Source organism: Strix uralensis, chromosome 12 (assembly GCF_047716275.1).
Source record: "Strix uralensis isolate ZFMK-TIS-50842 chromosome 12, bStrUra1, whole genome shotgun sequence".
In the NCBI taxonomy this organism is placed as follows: domain Eukaryota; kingdom Metazoa; phylum Chordata; class Aves; order Strigiformes; family Strigidae; genus Strix; species Strix uralensis.
The window spans coordinates 2374645-2391661 of record NC_133983.1 but is presented as its reverse complement, the minus strand read 5'-3'; the positions used below and the strand labels follow the sequence as shown (position 1 = coordinate 2391661).

At 46.4% G+C, this 17017-nt stretch overlaps 1 protein-coding gene across 2 annotated transcripts in view; it reads right to left on the bottom strand.

Annotated features, from left to right (window-relative positions):
• The window catches only part of EDC4 (enhancer of mRNA decapping 4), a 38123-nt gene extending 22669 nt beyond the window's left edge, over nucleotides 1-15454 (bottom strand). For both annotated transcript variants that reach the window (XM_074881160.1, XM_074881161.1), the window contains exons 1-12: nucleotides 15304-15454; nucleotides 10871-11027; nucleotides 9539-9650; nucleotides 8328-8427; nucleotides 6588-6777; nucleotides 5375-5522; nucleotides 4915-5019; nucleotides 4166-4275; nucleotides 3499-3582; nucleotides 2866-2961; nucleotides 1711-1813; nucleotides 479-659 (exon numbers count right to left, since the gene is read on the bottom strand). In XM_074881160.1, the coding sequence (XP_074737261.1) occupies nucleotides 479-659; nucleotides 1711-1813; nucleotides 2866-2961; nucleotides 3499-3582; nucleotides 4166-4275; nucleotides 4915-5019; nucleotides 5375-5522; nucleotides 6588-6777; nucleotides 8328-8427; nucleotides 9539-9650; nucleotides 10871-11027; nucleotides 15304-15382 (1465 nt within the window). In that variant the 5' untranslated portion in view covers nucleotides 15383-15454. The remainder of the gene's footprint in view (nucleotides 1-478; nucleotides 660-1710; nucleotides 1814-2865; nucleotides 2962-3498; nucleotides 3583-4165; nucleotides 4276-4914; nucleotides 5020-5374; nucleotides 5523-6587; nucleotides 6778-8327; nucleotides 8428-9538; nucleotides 9651-10870; nucleotides 11028-15303) is intronic.
• Between the last annotated feature and the right edge of the window lie 1563 nt (nucleotides 15455-17017).

Sequence of the window (17017 nt, the reverse complement as noted above, 5' to 3'; positions counted from 1 at the left end):
TCTTGTACCTTAACCAGAGTGTCCCTTGCACTCACTTCAGCCCGCACAGCCCTGGAAAGCTTTTTTAATAACAGAAACATCTCAGCAGGGTTTGTGTGGTAAGGAGCAGTGGCCACAATCTGGGCTGGGAGGTCCAGGCTGGATATTAAGAACACATTTTCTTTAGGAAAGGGCGCAGCCATGGGCCAGGGCACCAGAGCAGAGCCAGAAATGTCATGTTTGGGGGCCTTCAACATGCAAGTAGATGAAGCCATAGGCGACCCGATCTACCACCAGCAATAGCCCTGCTTCAAGCAGCAGGTTGGACCAGAGACTTCCAGCGGTTCCTTGTATCCAACTCAACTGTGCTGCTTGGAAAGGCTTTAGTGCACAGGATGTATTTCATACAGATTAAGAGAAGAGAGGCAGCCTTTCATGAGAAAACCAGTCAAGAAAAACATCCTGATCTCACAGCGGGCAAATTCTTTTCATCACCTACCTACACTTAAGTTGTCATTTTCCTCTTCTGCTGGGAGCACTTCGGTGTGCCTTAACCGACAGCGGCTCACTGCCTGGATGCCAAAGCTTAGGACTGGGTGGGTAAGGAGGAACTCTGAGATAGAGCTGAAGTAAGCTTTACCCTCCTCTTGGTTCTGCATCAGCTCCATCACATACAAGACCTGGAAGAATCAGAAACAGTAAGTCCCTGGGCTTTCAGAGCAGACCACGCTGTCCTGGTTTTGGCTGGGATAGAGCTAATTTTTTTTTTTTCTTCTTAGAATAGAGCTATGTTTTGGATTCAGGATGGGATTTGATACAAGAAGAATGTTGATAATGCGCTGATGTTTTCAGTTGTTGCTAAGAAATCAAGGACTTTTCTACATTCCATGTCCTGCTAGTGCGCAGGTACACAAGAAGCTGGGAGGGAGCAAAGCCAGAGCAACAGACCGGAACTGGGCAGTGAATTATTCCATATCATACAATATCATGAGCAGTATATAGAAAAGGGTTGACCAGGAAGCTCGCTCTTGCTTCTGGGATTGCAGTTTAGGGATTCTTCCTTCTCTGGGATCACTAGTGGGGAACGGGATGGGCATCGGTCAGCGGGTGGTGAGCAATCACATTGTGCATTACTCGTTTGCATTTTATATTATTACTATTATTATTATCAGAATTATTTTATTTCAATTATTAAATTGTTTTTATCTCAACCTACAAGTCTCCTTACCTTTACCCCTCCCAATTCTCTCCCCCATTCCCCAGAGGTGGGGAGGGTGAGTGAGCAGCTGTGTGGTGTTTGGCTGCCGGTCGGGTTTAAACCACGACACATGCATAGGTGTGTGTAGACTACAAAGCCTAGCACCTGAACAAGACTTGGAATAAAGCCTGGGCCATTTAGAATTTGAAACAGAACACCCAAGAGAACCACAATAAGCACACTCCTATCTGAGCCAATGCTGATCAGGAACTCAATCCTACTGTGCCAGACACAGGTCCCTCCAAATGAGAGCTTTACTTTAGGGTGAGAAGTAATCCTTAAGGCTCCTCAAGACTAATCAGCTGAATTGTTACCATTTGTCATCTTATGGAGAAATAGCTGAGGCCAGCCTCTGTGTTTTTAGCTATTAATGTGCAAATCCTAGACCTAGGCAGCAGAATCAGTCACACAAATGGCCATTTCTCCTTCTGTCCCCATCGCCCACATAGCCAGCAATAAAATGAACCACCTACTTTTCTCTGCACATCACTCAGTATCAGATACTCAGCGGAGAGGTCCAGGCAGACTTTCAGGCTGGGAAGAATACTCATGGAGCTGAAGATGTCAGGAGAAAAGCTAGATCCACAAATAAAAGGGGGGCGGGGGGGGAGGTGTGCAGAAAGCAAGGTAGATTAGCACAACCAGAATGACTGCTATGAAACTGCATTAGCTAAAACACAAAACCAACATCTTAAGGAGTTTACAGCTGTATTACAGTGCAACCACCCACTAGAACAAAAATCATTGCAGAAATCAGCGCTAACTTCAGCTAAGAGACCAGCAGGGAGATCACACAATAGGATCTAGTTATGGCTTCTGAACATTTAAATGAAAGATGACAGTTTGTCGTTACTTAACACGTTCCACGTTCGTAGGACAAGAGCCAGCGCTACAGATTTAAAACCAAAAATTCACCAAACCAAAATAACCCTTCTACAGGTTTTGGACCTTCTGTAGTACAAGGTGGAAAAAGCAGCACTCAGCTGAATATCAGATTCTTCTCACTTTAAGAGGGCAATTCAGAAGTGGCCTTAAGTGTGCATGTGATCAGAGAGGCCATGATCCATCATCAGAAAAATCAGCGAACATAAGCTGGGTGAAGGGATGGACTAAAGCAGAATTTGAACTTCTGGACCTATACGGCTCAGCAAATAAGCCTTGTATAATTGCTTAAGTTCTGTCAACATAGCAGCTTCTCCTTATTTAAATCAGAAAAAGCAATAATAGGAAAGATCCTAGATTGGTTATCGACTATCTAATATTTTTAGAGAAGAAAGCACTCAAGGCATGCAATTTTGGAATGCCTCTCCTCATGCTACAGGTATGCCTGTGCTCTACAGAACAAAGCAAAAACAACAGGTCTTGGTAACACCAAGGAGACTGTATAAAAGGATCAACCTCCCTGGCCTGGCCAAAGCTTGACTGCCACGGCCAAAGCAGTCTGCCACAGCCCTGACAACGTTCAAGAGATTGACAAAGGAGGAGGCTCTAACTGGGTCTAGAGTAGATTCCATTGCAGATCAAGGATCACCTCTGCAAACTACGTGTACCTGGAAATTGAGGGTTTTGTTATGATCCTCTGTTCAAGGTAAATCCAACCCTTCAGGGGTCGGCATATCAACACCTACCGGACAGTCTGCAGACAGGTCCAAGACACAGTGCACCACATCTTCAGTTCTCTATTCTGATCTGCTCCCGTGATGAGAAATCTCCAGAAGGGAACCCTGCAGCCACAGCAGAATTAAGTTCTCTTAACGAAGATCTGGTCCTTCTTCCCATAAGAACATTTCACAGAAAAGTTTCTCACAAGCTGACCATAGCTGATTTTGCCCAACCGTGTCTTAAAGTTCCCAGAAAATCTGTTTTTGAGGCAGATTGGAAACTGCTACAGCTCTCAAGAACCATACAGCCACAACTAACTGAAGAATGATTTTTTTTTAAAAAAAGCTATTTTTTATTCAACTGCAGTAGAAGTTTGGAGGATAACAGGCCAGTTAAAATTGACCATACCCGAAAGGACTCATTTAGAATTTTCACTGCTTTCATGGAATTGACCCTAGGATTAAGGTTACTTTAGGCTGTGCTCCAGAGCCTCATTTATTTCTTCATCACTAGAAAATTGACTACAAAGAGGACAGGACTTGCTTCTGCCACAAAGCTAAACTTTTACAAGTATGGTGCAGTTACAAGGAACCCTCCAAAGGTAGAGTTAGAAGACACTACTAAACTTTGATACTCCAAGTACAGTGTTGGGGACTTACTCTGGGTCTTGTTTTTTATGGTTGTCGCAGAAGAGCAGGCAGGAAAGAGGCCTACCATCGTGGGGTTTCCACTCATGAAGACACCTAGGAAAGAAAAGATTGAGCGTGCAGGGTGTAGTCATACGGAATATGTAAGGTGGGTGCTGAACACATCACCCCTTGTCCAAAGACAGCATTAAGTCAGCAGCCACCAAGTGTTATCAGTTTGTAGCTGTTTATAGGCTTATATAAAATAGGGAGATCACAGCCCATACTGCCACAGACTGTGACCAAAAAAAGAATCACGTGTTGCTACTTGGTTGGGTGTCTTAACAAGGGCCCAATACATAAAAGAAGTCCAACATTGAGGGGAACAGCTCAGAGAAACTTTCAGCATTTACAGGGACAGCGCAAAAGAGTTTGACTACAGCCTGGGCAAAGCACAGAACTCCTGCTTCCAGACACAGCTCTCTGCTTTCTTGCGCCCCCCCCTAAATTCACCAAACCTTGAGCATGTGTGATATTCAGTGATACAACTCTTCAGCAACAAACCACTTCACAAACATTCACACTATATCTCTATAACGTCCTGAGAATGACCATTGCAGGTGATTCTGTAACAAGGAAGTTCTCACAGAGAAAGTGCTGCGCTCTGTTCCAACACCCTTCATTTTCATTCTTCAGTTACCTTGGCTCATCTTGCCCCTCAATATAGATCTGCCAGAATTTAACAAAACCATCATGGCTTGCTGTGGCCAACACAGTTCCATCTGGAGAAAGTGCTCCCTCACTCAGGCACTACAGAGGGGGAAAAGAGACACAGAAAAGTCATTTTATAGCTTTTTTATTTCACAAGAAGAAAAAGTACTCTCTTCAAACAGGAATTTGACTAACTGTGTGATAGTACAGGTCAGAGTGATTTCTGACAGACCTGTCACCAGGCAGCTTAACCCTTCACAGAAGAATTGACAGGACTCTTTAAATATCACCTACTGGATACTCAGCTGCAGTCCTGGTCCACTGTATTCACAGATATAACTATACTCATGAATAAAGATGACATTGGGCTTAATTTTCCCCTTCTCATCCAGGAGCGTTAAGTATTCCATTTACCAGGAGATATAAGAAAATAATTGAAATACAGTTCAGATTGTCAAACAGGCCCTTGGAAATACAGATGAGTTTTTCCAAGAGCCATTTTCGAAGCGAAAACCTACACGTTGACCTTGGCTCTTTAAACAAAGGTTACTTACCAACAGTGTGTACATAGCCAGTAGGTTGTGGGTGATAGTGTGATGCACAAGAAACTGGTTTTTTTTTTACAGCCAACTGTCCTAAGAACTGCAGCTCCTGAGACACTATAACCCAAAAAACCCCTAAGTGATCTGTAGCAATCACCTATGCAATGGCAGTAAAGAAAACAAAATGGGTTTATACCGTGCTGTGGCCTTTCACTACAATGAAGCCTTCTTTGATGTTAGGCACTTCCACTGGCCAGGAGCTGTTGTTTGTTCGGATAATGTCCAAATCCCACACCTCTGCCTGGAAAACAAACGTGTAGGCACACAGGTTTATTTCTACAACTACCGGTCTGATCCAGTGGAGAATTTCTTATATCCTGATACACCAGCCCAATGGCAACTGTCTGACATAAACCTTCCCATAGCTACTCGATTTGACTATTTGATGGTGAGTAAAGTTATCACTTTCCATCCTCCTGAGGCCCAGAAAAATATCAGCATGACCTCTCCTTGGAAGAGAGGAATCCCACATCTCATATTACGGGAGGATGGACTAGACAGGAGCCTTTACAACTCTAACCGTATCAGCTCTTTCCTTCACTAGATTCTTTCCCTCCAATGGTAATAAGGATGTTTCAAAAATAGGGTTTCCTTACCCTGTCCTCATGCAATAATGCCAATGTCTGACTTCCCTCTTCACCGCTCTCCTCATTATCATCTGGGATGAAAGGGCACCAGATGATTCTTCGAGAGGTGTTCAACGGGGTATTGTCAGGCCGCTTGATGTTAACCAAGATCTCCTCTCTGATCACCACGGTTAAGGAACGTAACGTTCCGGCTGTGCTATGGACACTCAGAATAACCCATTCAGCCTTGCTCCCCCAGTAAATTCTATTAAACCTCAAGCTTTTTTTGATCATTGAGATTCAAAAAGAAATCAGGTAAAAGGATTCTATTAAGAAAGCAGACAAGTTAGCATTTCTTCACTGTCAGAAGAGATTAAGCTTACAAAAGTTAATAGATTCTCATAATTTTCTCTTGCAAGGGACAGGATAAGCACAACGGGAGCACACAGCCATGTCTGAACGTGCAATCCACATGACTGCCGAGGGACAGATTAAATGATTTCAGCTAGCATCATAACACTACCACAGAAAGACAGAAAAGCCACCACATTGCCCCAGGCTGAGTGCTCTGGTCCATCCCTACAAACCAGAACTTAAAACAACTATAACCACCTTTGTTCCAGTTGCTTTAGAAACAATGGTATACTATTAAAATTAAGAAGCCACAATCCAAGACAACATATCCCACAGACGGAGGTGCTTCCCAGAAGTCACTCCTAGCAATGAAAATATTTAGGACAATAAAAAGGAAAAGATTGAGGGCAATGAATCAAACATTGAAAATAAATTTCAGGACCACTAAAAGAAGAGGGATGACAGGTTTGGGAAGAAGACAGTGAGTGGGAGGGAAGTCTGACATCCTATTCCCTGGAGAAGTAACTGAGAAGAGTTAGAACGAGACAAACGTGAGTAAAAAGCTTTGTGACGTGGTTGAGGTAACACTGTCCATGTGTAAGGCCAGCTAGTACAGACTGACACTCCTCACTTACTACCTCTGCCCGGAGCAGAAGGAGCACTGAGGTGTCGCTCCTAGAATTTCAAGTTATGTGTGATTTCAAGTAATGATTGTGCTGAATACAGGTGCAGGTTGACTGATCTGATACTCTGGAAGGGGAAGAACTACCAACCTTCCCCTTGCAAGCTGCTGTTCTGGAAAGGCTACAAAGTAAGTCACAATTTTGAGGTTGCATTCACATCTAACCGTTACACAAAGACTGATATGAGGCGCGTTTTGACAAGATACTGGATTTTTTCTTTATCCATGGCCAGGCGCCAGACAAAAAGGTTGCCAGCCTCATCCAGGCACGCCAGCTGGTTGGAGTTGAGATGAGCAAAAGCCAGGTCTGCCACGCCGCCTGTGAATCCTTTCAGCAAGGTCCGCTCAGCAGTGCTGACGCTCAACACCCGCACCATAGCGGAGCCATTGCTGGCAGCTGCAGAAGAGACAGAGGGAGAAGTCACCATTTATCTGTGCCGTTTCCCACAGGACTGCCTTTGTTTCCAGCCATCAGCTTGTCATTTCCAGCACCCATCCTGCCACCAGCTGTCACTGGCAGCACACTGAAAACCCTTATCAATAGGTACCATGTTAACAAGCCCTTTCAAGACGCAGGGTACATGCATTAATATTCACCACACTTTTCAGCTTTGGTGCAGAAGGTTGGAACAACAGCATCAAGAAGGACTTTGCCTGGGGCAAGACTAATTCCCCGTATCTTCTGTTTCTTGAGCACCGAAAATTCTAAGTTGTTCTACTTTAAAAAAAGGCGAGAGAAGTTGACTTCTCGCAATTACCAGGACTATTCTCATGAAAGATGCTTTCATTAAATGCAAGGCCTAAATCTTTATCCTGAGATCATGGTAAAGCTACCAAACCTCCAATGCTGACCTCCAGTGACAGTGAATTAATTTTAATTGCAGTTTCGTTTTCAGTAACCGGAGAAAAGGAGTCACTGAGAGGCAGGTAGCTCAAGTGTTCTGTAAGGGGAATGTAAAGAGCATAAACATTCACCTGGCAAAAAACACTGCTTTTTGGCTTGCATGACTGAAAAAAACATGCTTTAGAGCATGCACATCCCAAGCAAAGTTTCCAGCTTCCCCATTTCAGACAAACATCACTGTAATGCAGGCAGTCTTACAGAGATCATATTGCTTCCACTTCTTGATGCCCACGCCAGCCCCAGCAGACCACTCAGCTTTCCATAGTGTTACTGCACTCAAGCTTTAATACTTTAAAAAAAGGGTGAGACACCCTAAAGCTGCTCTAAAATAACCTCAGCTAGGAAAGAACACAGAAGCAGAGTAGTAGATTTCATAAAAGGCTAAACTGATGGGTGCTAGAACTAAGGAGGAAAGAGCTGATGGAGCCCCAAACACTTACATGAGAGCAGGAAGAGACACTGCAGATGACTAAGTGCTTTTTGTTGCATGTATGTTGTGAAACAATCTTTCCCTGCGTTGTTCTGCTTTTCTCTCCCTTCCTACTGCAAAATACACTGCATCTGCATTGCTCTGTGGCTCCTCTAAATTTAGCCTTAAACTCAACTCCAAATTTATGCAAGCAAATCCATCACAAACATTTATCTGCTCAAATTACCACAGGGCTGGTTCTGTGCTTAGCTACAGAGAAGCTTGTTTGCTGCAGAAATATTTAATTAGAGGAGTAATCTGAACATCAGCTTACTGCCCAGTGAAACCAATGTAGACCTTCAACACTCCACCACCACTGAGTCCTTCTCTTCTTTTATTTCTAACTTCAGAAAAGCCTTCTTTCTCAGCAGAAACTCTCCCACATGACCAACTCTTCTCTCCCCTGTAGCTCCAGCTTCACTTATATTCCCACTGCAACAGCACCCTGATGTGGGTATTGCAAGATGTGTTTCAATTATTGCCAGTTACCTCCTTCCGATGCAAACTTTGACTCGTTTAGAGATACACAGAGGAAAAGAATACAAATCACATCCAAAGCAAGAAGGTAACTCACCTCTAATGGCATAAGCCAGGTAAGAGTTTGAAACAGCTATCAGATTGCCATAGTAGTATTTCTGCTCCCAGTCATATCTAGCAACAGGCTGTATTTTCACCTGCTCAGGAGAAAGAAAACAAAACAAGAGAAATGTCTGGAATTAATTTTTGCCTGGAACAAACCTGCCAAATATACAATTTCCTGTGGGGAAGATCTGTAATGCTTAATAGGAAAGGGTTAGAAGCAGCAGTTGGTAGGAAGAATTGCACATTGAATGCAGAGCCCTGAACATCCAGAGTTCTGGAGGCTGATGAACGTTTCCTTCCATTGCAAGGAGGAATGCAACTCACTGAATTTGTCATGCTGCAAAACAACACTCTACCCTGCAACTACAGCAAAGCAGCCTTTACCTCTTTATTAGCACTGTGTCTGGATTCCCAGCTCTCAAACTTTTTTGCAATATAGAAACACATTTGCTGCACGGGCACTTGCTTTTTAGTTTCAATACTCATTTCCAAGAAACTGAGTGTCCTGGTCTTATTTGATAAGCATTGTCTCTGTGAGCAAAGAATCAAGAAATACTCTGGAAATTACAACAGTGATCCTCCCTTTCATTTTTATCTTCAGTATTATCTATGAAAGCCAATGATAACATGGTACAGCATTCATTTACCACTGCTGTGGTCCCTTAATCAAGGAACAAAATGATATGCAAAAGGGCTGAGAAGATCAAGACCAGAGTGTTCTCTCCTAATTACTAGCATTTGTTCTGAGCATGCCTTAGTAGTGTGCTACAGCACCAGCTCTAATCTCAGCATATTTTTTCTTCTGCAGCTCTAATCTGTCGGGTAGAGACCTCAGCAGGACTGAGGCTAGCAAACTATCAAGAGCAACCCTCCCTCCATAGTGAAGACCTTCCAGTGAAGAAACAATCAGCAGGAAAAAGCTTGTTTGTGAAGGAAGGGCACTTTCCCAGAAACCTACAGCTTAGATCACGGACTTATTCCTGAAAATTAGAGGATACCTTAGCCAGACTTTGAAATAACAGTAACAATCAGCTACGAGATGCCACTCCAATTTTTTCCCCCTTGTTAAGCTCTTCGACAAACTTCTACTTAATTACAAGCTCCTGTACAACGGGAAAGAAGATAGTCATTTCTGTTTAAAATATTCAAGCATGAGCTGATGTGACAAAAAGAGACAGAACTATGCTTTCTCCTGCTCCTTACCTTGTTACTCCCTCTGGCCTTACTGGTGATGCTGGAATCACTGCTGGCCACTATCTCCACATCTTTTGCTGATATCACTACACAAGTGGAGCTGTCATCGCCGGAAAGGCAGCTTTTAAGAAAAACAAAGGGAAACAAAATCAGACAGGACTCACAGGAAGAGAACAGAGGTCATATATTTGCTATTCATAATTTTAACAGCAACGCACGAGTACCTGTGCATCTAGGAGGTCTGAGCTGAACAACCGAAAACAGAAACTACCTTCAGTTAAGAGTCTCCCTTCCCCATGTGTCACAGGTTTGAGAGAGCCAAACACCTGGTTTGTTGAGCTTAAAAACCTCCAGTCTATTTGACTTGAGCACAGACCTACACTTGGTTCAAGTAGCCTTGACTACTACCGAACACTGAAAGGTGCAAAGAGACCAAAGCCAACCAGCTGAACCTCATCAACAACAACGCACGCTGCTCACGGTTCTCACGGCATCCCCTCTCAAAACCACGACCACAGAACCCAAACAAAGCTATTTACACAAGCTCTAATGTTAAGAGTCAGCACACAGAGCCAAGCATTATACTAATTAGACTGATGTGGATTTGTATTACTACTCCTATGACAAATACAAAGTATTCTATATGCATACGTCCTCTTGCATATAAGCAGTAAAAGCACATGTACTGTCCAAAACACACCGAAGCATACGCACAACTCAAAGAGTTAGGCAGAAATCTAGCTCAGGACCATCTGTCCTGTTTTAAGTTATGTGGCAAGAAGTACTTCGACAAGTGCAAGGTCTAACGTACTGTGAACTGGTATAAATTACTCCTCAGGTAACCTGGGTCCCTGAAGGAGCCCAGCTGGAGGCCTACATAAAAATGCTAAGTTTCACCCAGAGCCCTGCTAATTTACCTCCATCCTGGACTTACAGTCCAGGACCAGTCCTGTTCCCCTTCTCTCTAAACAGCTCTGCTGATATTCTTCAGTTCCTGAGCAGCAAGGATGGCAGGCTCCATGCATCAGCCTCACAAAAGCTACAAAAGCTCTGACCAACAGCATAGACTCACAACTGTCACCTGAACTCAACGTAAAACTCATCGTCAGATTCCCAGCATGCTTGTCCAGGCTCACCAGGACGAATTTTTAACCATTCTCTACTTTAATTAGAGGAGTAATCTGAACATCAGCTTACTGCCCAGTGAAACCAATGTAGACCTTCAACACTCCACCACCACTGAGTCCTTCTCTTCTTTTATTTCTAACTTCAGAAAAGCCTTCTTTCTCAGCAGAAAATCTCCCACATGACCAGTCCCAGTCTTTTTTCGACAAAACTTACATGACTTGCTTCTCCTGCAGAGCTCCCAAAGAAATGCTGCGATGCACAGGCTTAGCCAGAGAAGGTCCATCCCCGGCCACGATGGGATCAGGCACCAGCAGTCCATTCAGGTCTCCGTTATACGAATTTGACGGCCTCTGGTTCTCATTCACTGAACCTAGGGAAAAGCATGACCAGCTGGGCACAATATCCATTTAAAAGAAATAGCACTGCATGAAATACACTACCTCCAGATGGTTTTTGTCAGGTTCTACTGGTCTATCCGGTAGAATACACTGAATTGGTTGGGAAAAGTATTCTTCGCCAAAAAGGATGTGTTAAGAGACCTCCACGTAAGAAACTTAATTCTGCACAAATCAGTGAAGTCATAGCTCTTTTCTTACACAAGCAATCCCAGCAGACCAGAAAAACACCAAAGAACAAGGAACCTAGCAAGTTCAAGGAGCAAATAGTCTTGGATCAGAAAGACTAAGCTGGTAATTCAGATTTACTGAATCAAGTGCCAGACCAAAGGGTTCTGGAAAAGTGATTTTTAACCCTCACGCCTGCAGAAAGATCTCTGAAGTCCAGCAATACAGTGGTTAGCTGCAACATTTGGAGTTGGCTGGAAATAATACATTTGTTGCTTTCCAAAACTGGTTTCTGACTGCAAGATCTGACCTCAAAGTCCAGGTGTTCGAGTAACTGAGCTATGAAACTCTGCAGCTGCACCTGCAGGATTCCCATATTTTTCCTTTGGTCAACTAGTCATACAGAAGTTTATAGTACTCCAGTTTTGTGTTCAGAGCATCAGTTCTGCTTTGAAGAGTGCACGTGCCCTGACTTCATGTATTTGGCCAAGCACAAGTTACCTGGTGACCTCCAATGCCTTCTGAAGGCTTTTAGAAGGGGACAGATGTTAACAGGGGGTGAAGGAGTCTCTCCTATTTCACTAGCAAGTTAAACAATTGACAATCCACACTGGAGAGCAAGCCCATTCCATCTGCACTGACACATCAGTACACCAAAGTCAAAGCCTCCTGTCTCAGCAAAATCCCCGCTTGAAATTTTTCACTGGTTTTGAAAACTGAAATTTCGTATACTGTTGCCAGGTAACAACTGCTGCTGAGCTTTTGCAAAATGGCTGCTCCCAGGACCACTCTTACTGGCAAACATAACAAACCTAAACATAACCACGGGCAAGGGGCACGTCCTTCGAAAGCAAGGCAAGCTTTCAGTTATCAAACAGGCTTTAACATACCAGCATGAGTGTTGCTGCCTCCAGAAATAACTGTATCTATTATTCCTTTGCCAGAAGAATATTTAAAACTTGCCTGTTTATGAACAGTCATTAAATCATCAACTATGCCACGGACACAGAAAGCCTGTGCAGCGAGAGGGCGTCCTGCTGCAGAGACCATTTGGGCACTCACCTCGGTTTACCTGCACGGCATGAAGAAAACAGCCGTGGCACTCAAACAGCACAAGGGAGGCCAGGGAACGCGATCCTCTACCCACCTAACGCGTTTGTGCTGTGCTTGCTGTCACAAGATTAAGATGCACCCTTTACTCCTATAGCATACGGTGGGTGCTTGTCCAGTTGCAGCAACTTTCTTCAACTGCAACTTATCCTTTGTGACCCAAAGCAGGAAAACGTTCACTACAGAAAAAGCATCCAGGCTGCCTGAGAAATACAATACTTTCTTTGCTCTATTTGCAGCAACAGGAATGGCTCACGTAAGTATCTCTGCTCTTTTATGGACAGCAGGACAGTGACATTCGCTCCACGGGAAAGGGAAGGAGGAAACACTCCCCAGAGGCTGATGGGGCACAACTACAGTACACCGAAGTTCAGGAACTGGCTTAGCCCATCACTCTGTCTTAGTGGGAGCCAGACAAGCCCAGCTGCTGTCTGCGCACAATCCTGAAGGCATAAAAGAAGGGAAGAGGCTCAGTATTTAGTAGGTACACAAACAAAACCAAAACTTTAACCTTGACTGGTAGATCTAGACCTTCAAAGGGAAAGAAGTGTGGTCATATTCATTATCTTTCCAAAGAGCAGGAAAGCAGGAGCAATCTGAGCTGAGATATTGAACTCTTCCTCCTCTCACCTCCCTGCATCAGGGATGCTACTTTGTACTAAACAGCAGCTTCCCTGAAAAACGCCACACGAGCAGGGTGAGCCCCTCTAACACGTGGTTATCAGCAGAGGATTGAAGGGTCCTGCCCACAACCCCATCAGGGACTCTCCTCCAGAGCACGCTGGCCTGTCTACGTGCCCCAGCTGGGAGGTCCACGGTTGGATCAGGTAGCAATCCCTTGCTGAGGGCATGGCATCAAAAAAAGCGTGAGGGCTACTGAAGCGATGGGTGATGTTTGCCAAAACTGGGAGAAAATTGTGTCAAGAGAGACGTCGGTGGTGGATGGCATTTTCACAATCACCAAACCCAGCAGAACCCAAAAAGCATTGTGACAACTGTAATCTCTTTAGAATGGGGAGTGTTTCTTGTCACCTGCCTGGACAGTATCTAGAATAACATAATGCTGCTTGTAACTATGTGCACCTACTCCTGCAAAACTTTCTTCAAGGCAATAACCTTGGAAAGCAGCTACCCTAGTCTCTGCTGGGTATTAAAATCTGTAAGTGAAATCCTGGGTATAACAGGAATTAGAACTAGAGAGGACCGTGACAACAGCAACTTTGCACCACACATGATCAGCCCTACACATGCAATTCATGAGGCTGCTTCTCTTCTCTTTCAAAAGCCTTGAAGGATTCCCCAGTTTCCCTTTCCTCTGACATCCTAACAGGATTTTCAGAGGCTTTCAGTTAAACATGTACTCTTTGCCCTTCTCACCTTTTCAAGTCTATTTTCTATTGCCCAGGCAGTGATTTCTGCTGAGAATCACCACAGGTTCCTTAGTTCTTGACTTACTGTCCTTTTGTCCTTTTCCTCTCAACTGGCTTGTTGTGCACTAGAGTTGACAGAGAAGGTATGAAGAGAATGAATAGGGAAGAAGGAAAATGAAGAGAAATAAGCCATAGTCAGCAAATAACTCCTTTGCTTCAATCGGCAGGAGAAGCTGCTTCAGGGGAAAGTCAAGTCACCTTGAGAGAACAGAAACAACTCCAACCATTTCCCAACAATGACACATCCTTTCAGTTCAGAAATTGCTTGGGAAACAAGTGTTCCCCACCCCTGCGCTGAGTTCTCCTTTCAGTCTTTCAAGTACAGAGCGCCACACTGTGAAGGAAAAATGTATTTTCTTACAAGAATTATAATCTGGGAGCACCCAAGTGCTTCAGAAACATGAGAAACTACTTCAAAGTAATGAGAAGTTTCTTTATGGGTAGTAAAACTAACGAAGCTGGCTTCCTGTGGGTCTGCTCCATCACCCCTCTCACAACAATCCTGCAGCCAACTTCTCATCCTTTTGGCCAGACAAAAGGCAGCACACGTGGCAGTTGCTCTGGAGATGGCACATTCCTACGTGACTCTCAGGACACTTAAAAGCTACATTATTCCTGACTTTTTCTCAACAGGAGACAACACGGGCATAAATGCTGTCCTCTACCCAGAAACTGGGTTTTTTTTGCAAAATCATTCACGGTCTCAGCCTCCTTCAGACGATGACTTCATCAGGTTTGACCGAAACACCTTGGTAGGTTCAAAAAGCTACGAGGGGGGTTGGGAAAGATGCCAGGCTACAGGGGGGTGGGCCCTTGTTTTATACAGCTGCCTCCTACACCTACTGCTGATCATCGCTGATATTTTTACATGCAGAAGGGAGTCCACTGAACTCTGAGCCGAGAAGTATAACGGCTCAAAGCAAAGGGAGAAGGCTCCCAACCACTTTAAGAGAGATATTTGTGATCCTGTTTCACATTCAAAGAAAAAGGAGAGTGAAAATTTTGTGGAAAGGGTGAAGAGGGCATTGATGTCTGAGAGGCTTGACAGCCCCTTCCACCCAGCCCAGCGCGACACCTGGGCAAAACTCAAAGTGTTTTAACAAAGGAGGAAGACTTGGGTCGAGGAGGTGGGTGCTGCTCAGTCCTCAGCGGTAACTCCTCTCAGAAGAGCAGAGCCCCGAGCTTTGGGTCCCAGCCGCTCCCGCCCCGCTCAGCACCAAGAACCCGGTGCCCTCAGCGAGGGGCCTCAGGCCGCGGGGGCGGCTCCTCTCGCTGCCCGCCGGTACACACCTCCCGCCGGCTCCCGGGGACACAGGCAGGGCCGAGCGGGGCGCCCCGGAGCCGGCGGAGAGCGATGGCACCGGCGCCCCCCAGGGCAGACGGGCCGGGCCCGGCCGCGCCCGGCAGAGGGGGGAGCCCCGGCGCACCGGCTGCGGGGAGTCCCGCAGCGCCGGCCCGGGACAGGGCAGCGCAGCCGCCGGCCCCGCCCCGGGCCTCACGCACCCCCCCCCCCCCCCCCCCGCCCCGGGGCCCGGCCCCTCACCTCCCGGCCGGTCCAGCTTGAGGATGTCCCGCAGGTGCTGGGTCGCGTCCTCGATGTCGATGCTGGAGGAGGAGGCCATGGGGCCCAGCCCGCTTCCCGCCGCCGCCCGCACAACGGCCACCGCGCTGCCCCGGCCCGGCCCGCCGCCCACGCTTCCGCCTCCGGTCCGGGCCCTGGTGCGCCGGCCGGAAACCGCCGCCGGGACGGAGCGTTCCGGGCGCGGCGGGGGCGGAGCCAGCCCGGCCCCGGGCGGGGTGGGCGGCCGGGCTAGGACCTGCGCGATCGGCCCCCCGCCTCGGCGGGAGCTGCGCCGGGGCCGCGGCCCGGGAGCTCCCCCGTCCCCCTCCTCCTCCTCCCCGCGGGGCCGGGCCGCCGCTGGCCTCGCCGGGGCAGCCGGGCCGCCCGCTGCCGCCAGCCCGGGCGCTGACGGGGAGCCCGCTGCCGCAGGCCTGGGGGGCCGACACCGGCCCCGGCCCCCTCGGGGCATCTTGTCGCTGGCCCTGGTGTTACAGCCACAGTCCAGTACCGTGAGGCGGTACCTAAAGTCTCACTCATAAAGGGTTAAGACAGGTGTTTGGTTGTTTTTTGGTTTTGGTGGGGTTTTTTTTTGGGGGGGGGGCGGTATGCGGAGGTAAATAATCCCATCCAACTGCCCGCAGGCAGCTCTCCCCATCCCTCCACACAGGCCTCCTGACTCGGGAGGCTGGGACTCAATCTTAACGCTTGCAGTGAAATGGGTACAAAAAGCATTAAGAGACACCAAATCTATTTGCACATACTCGGCTTCAAAAGTGACCTGCAGGTGTCAAAAATGTTAAGCAATACTGATTTAGAAACCCTGGTGTTTGTCTCCTGCAGGTAAGGAACCAGGAGTGAAGGGCTGTGCAGAGACAGGCAGGAAAGAGAGCCCCAGAAAGATCTACATGACCAACTGACAGAGGGTAACTGCCCCGAACTCTGAGTGGCCTAAAAGAATCTCATTTTATATAGTTTTTAAACTAACACCTACCACATGTACTGTTCCTTGAACCTGACTTTTAAGCAAGCTCTTGGCTTATTGAGCTCGTTATTCAAAGGACTACCCAGACTTCATGGACTAGATCCTTCTGCAGGGTTAGTTCATAAGCCAGACCTATTCTTAGATCCTCCCTCCTCTGCCAGGCTTCATTTAGATCTGGAGCTACACAACATAAGGATCCTTGCTTAGCAGTGACTATACAAAATGCCTCCTTCTACTGAAATAGCTAATCTCTTCAAGTGATTAATTTCGAGTGCGACTTTCATAGCATAGAAGCAGCGACAGGAGAACAGTCCTGCGTTTGAAATGGGGAATATATGAGAACGCTGCAACATGGAACAGGAGGGCCCTGACATCAGCTTCCAAGAAAACTCTGTTCCAATTCAAATACCAAAGCAGCCAGATCTGAGAAACAACCAGCTTGAGCACACCCCATCCAGGCTTTCTTCACAAGTCTCAGAAAGGGAAATACCGAGTGCTCTGTACTTGGAAAGCCCAAGCTCAGCAAGGCGTGCTAAGCCCCTGAAAACCAGGGCCTAAAGCTTAGTGAGGTCTGAAGGTAAAGCAGCCCAGATCATACGCTGGAAAGATCAATCTAATAAATCCCTTGGCGTGTGGAATACCGCCACCTCCAGGGTAGAAGATACATGACAGCCAACCATGTTGTAAAAACCTGCACAGCAAACGCTGTACTCG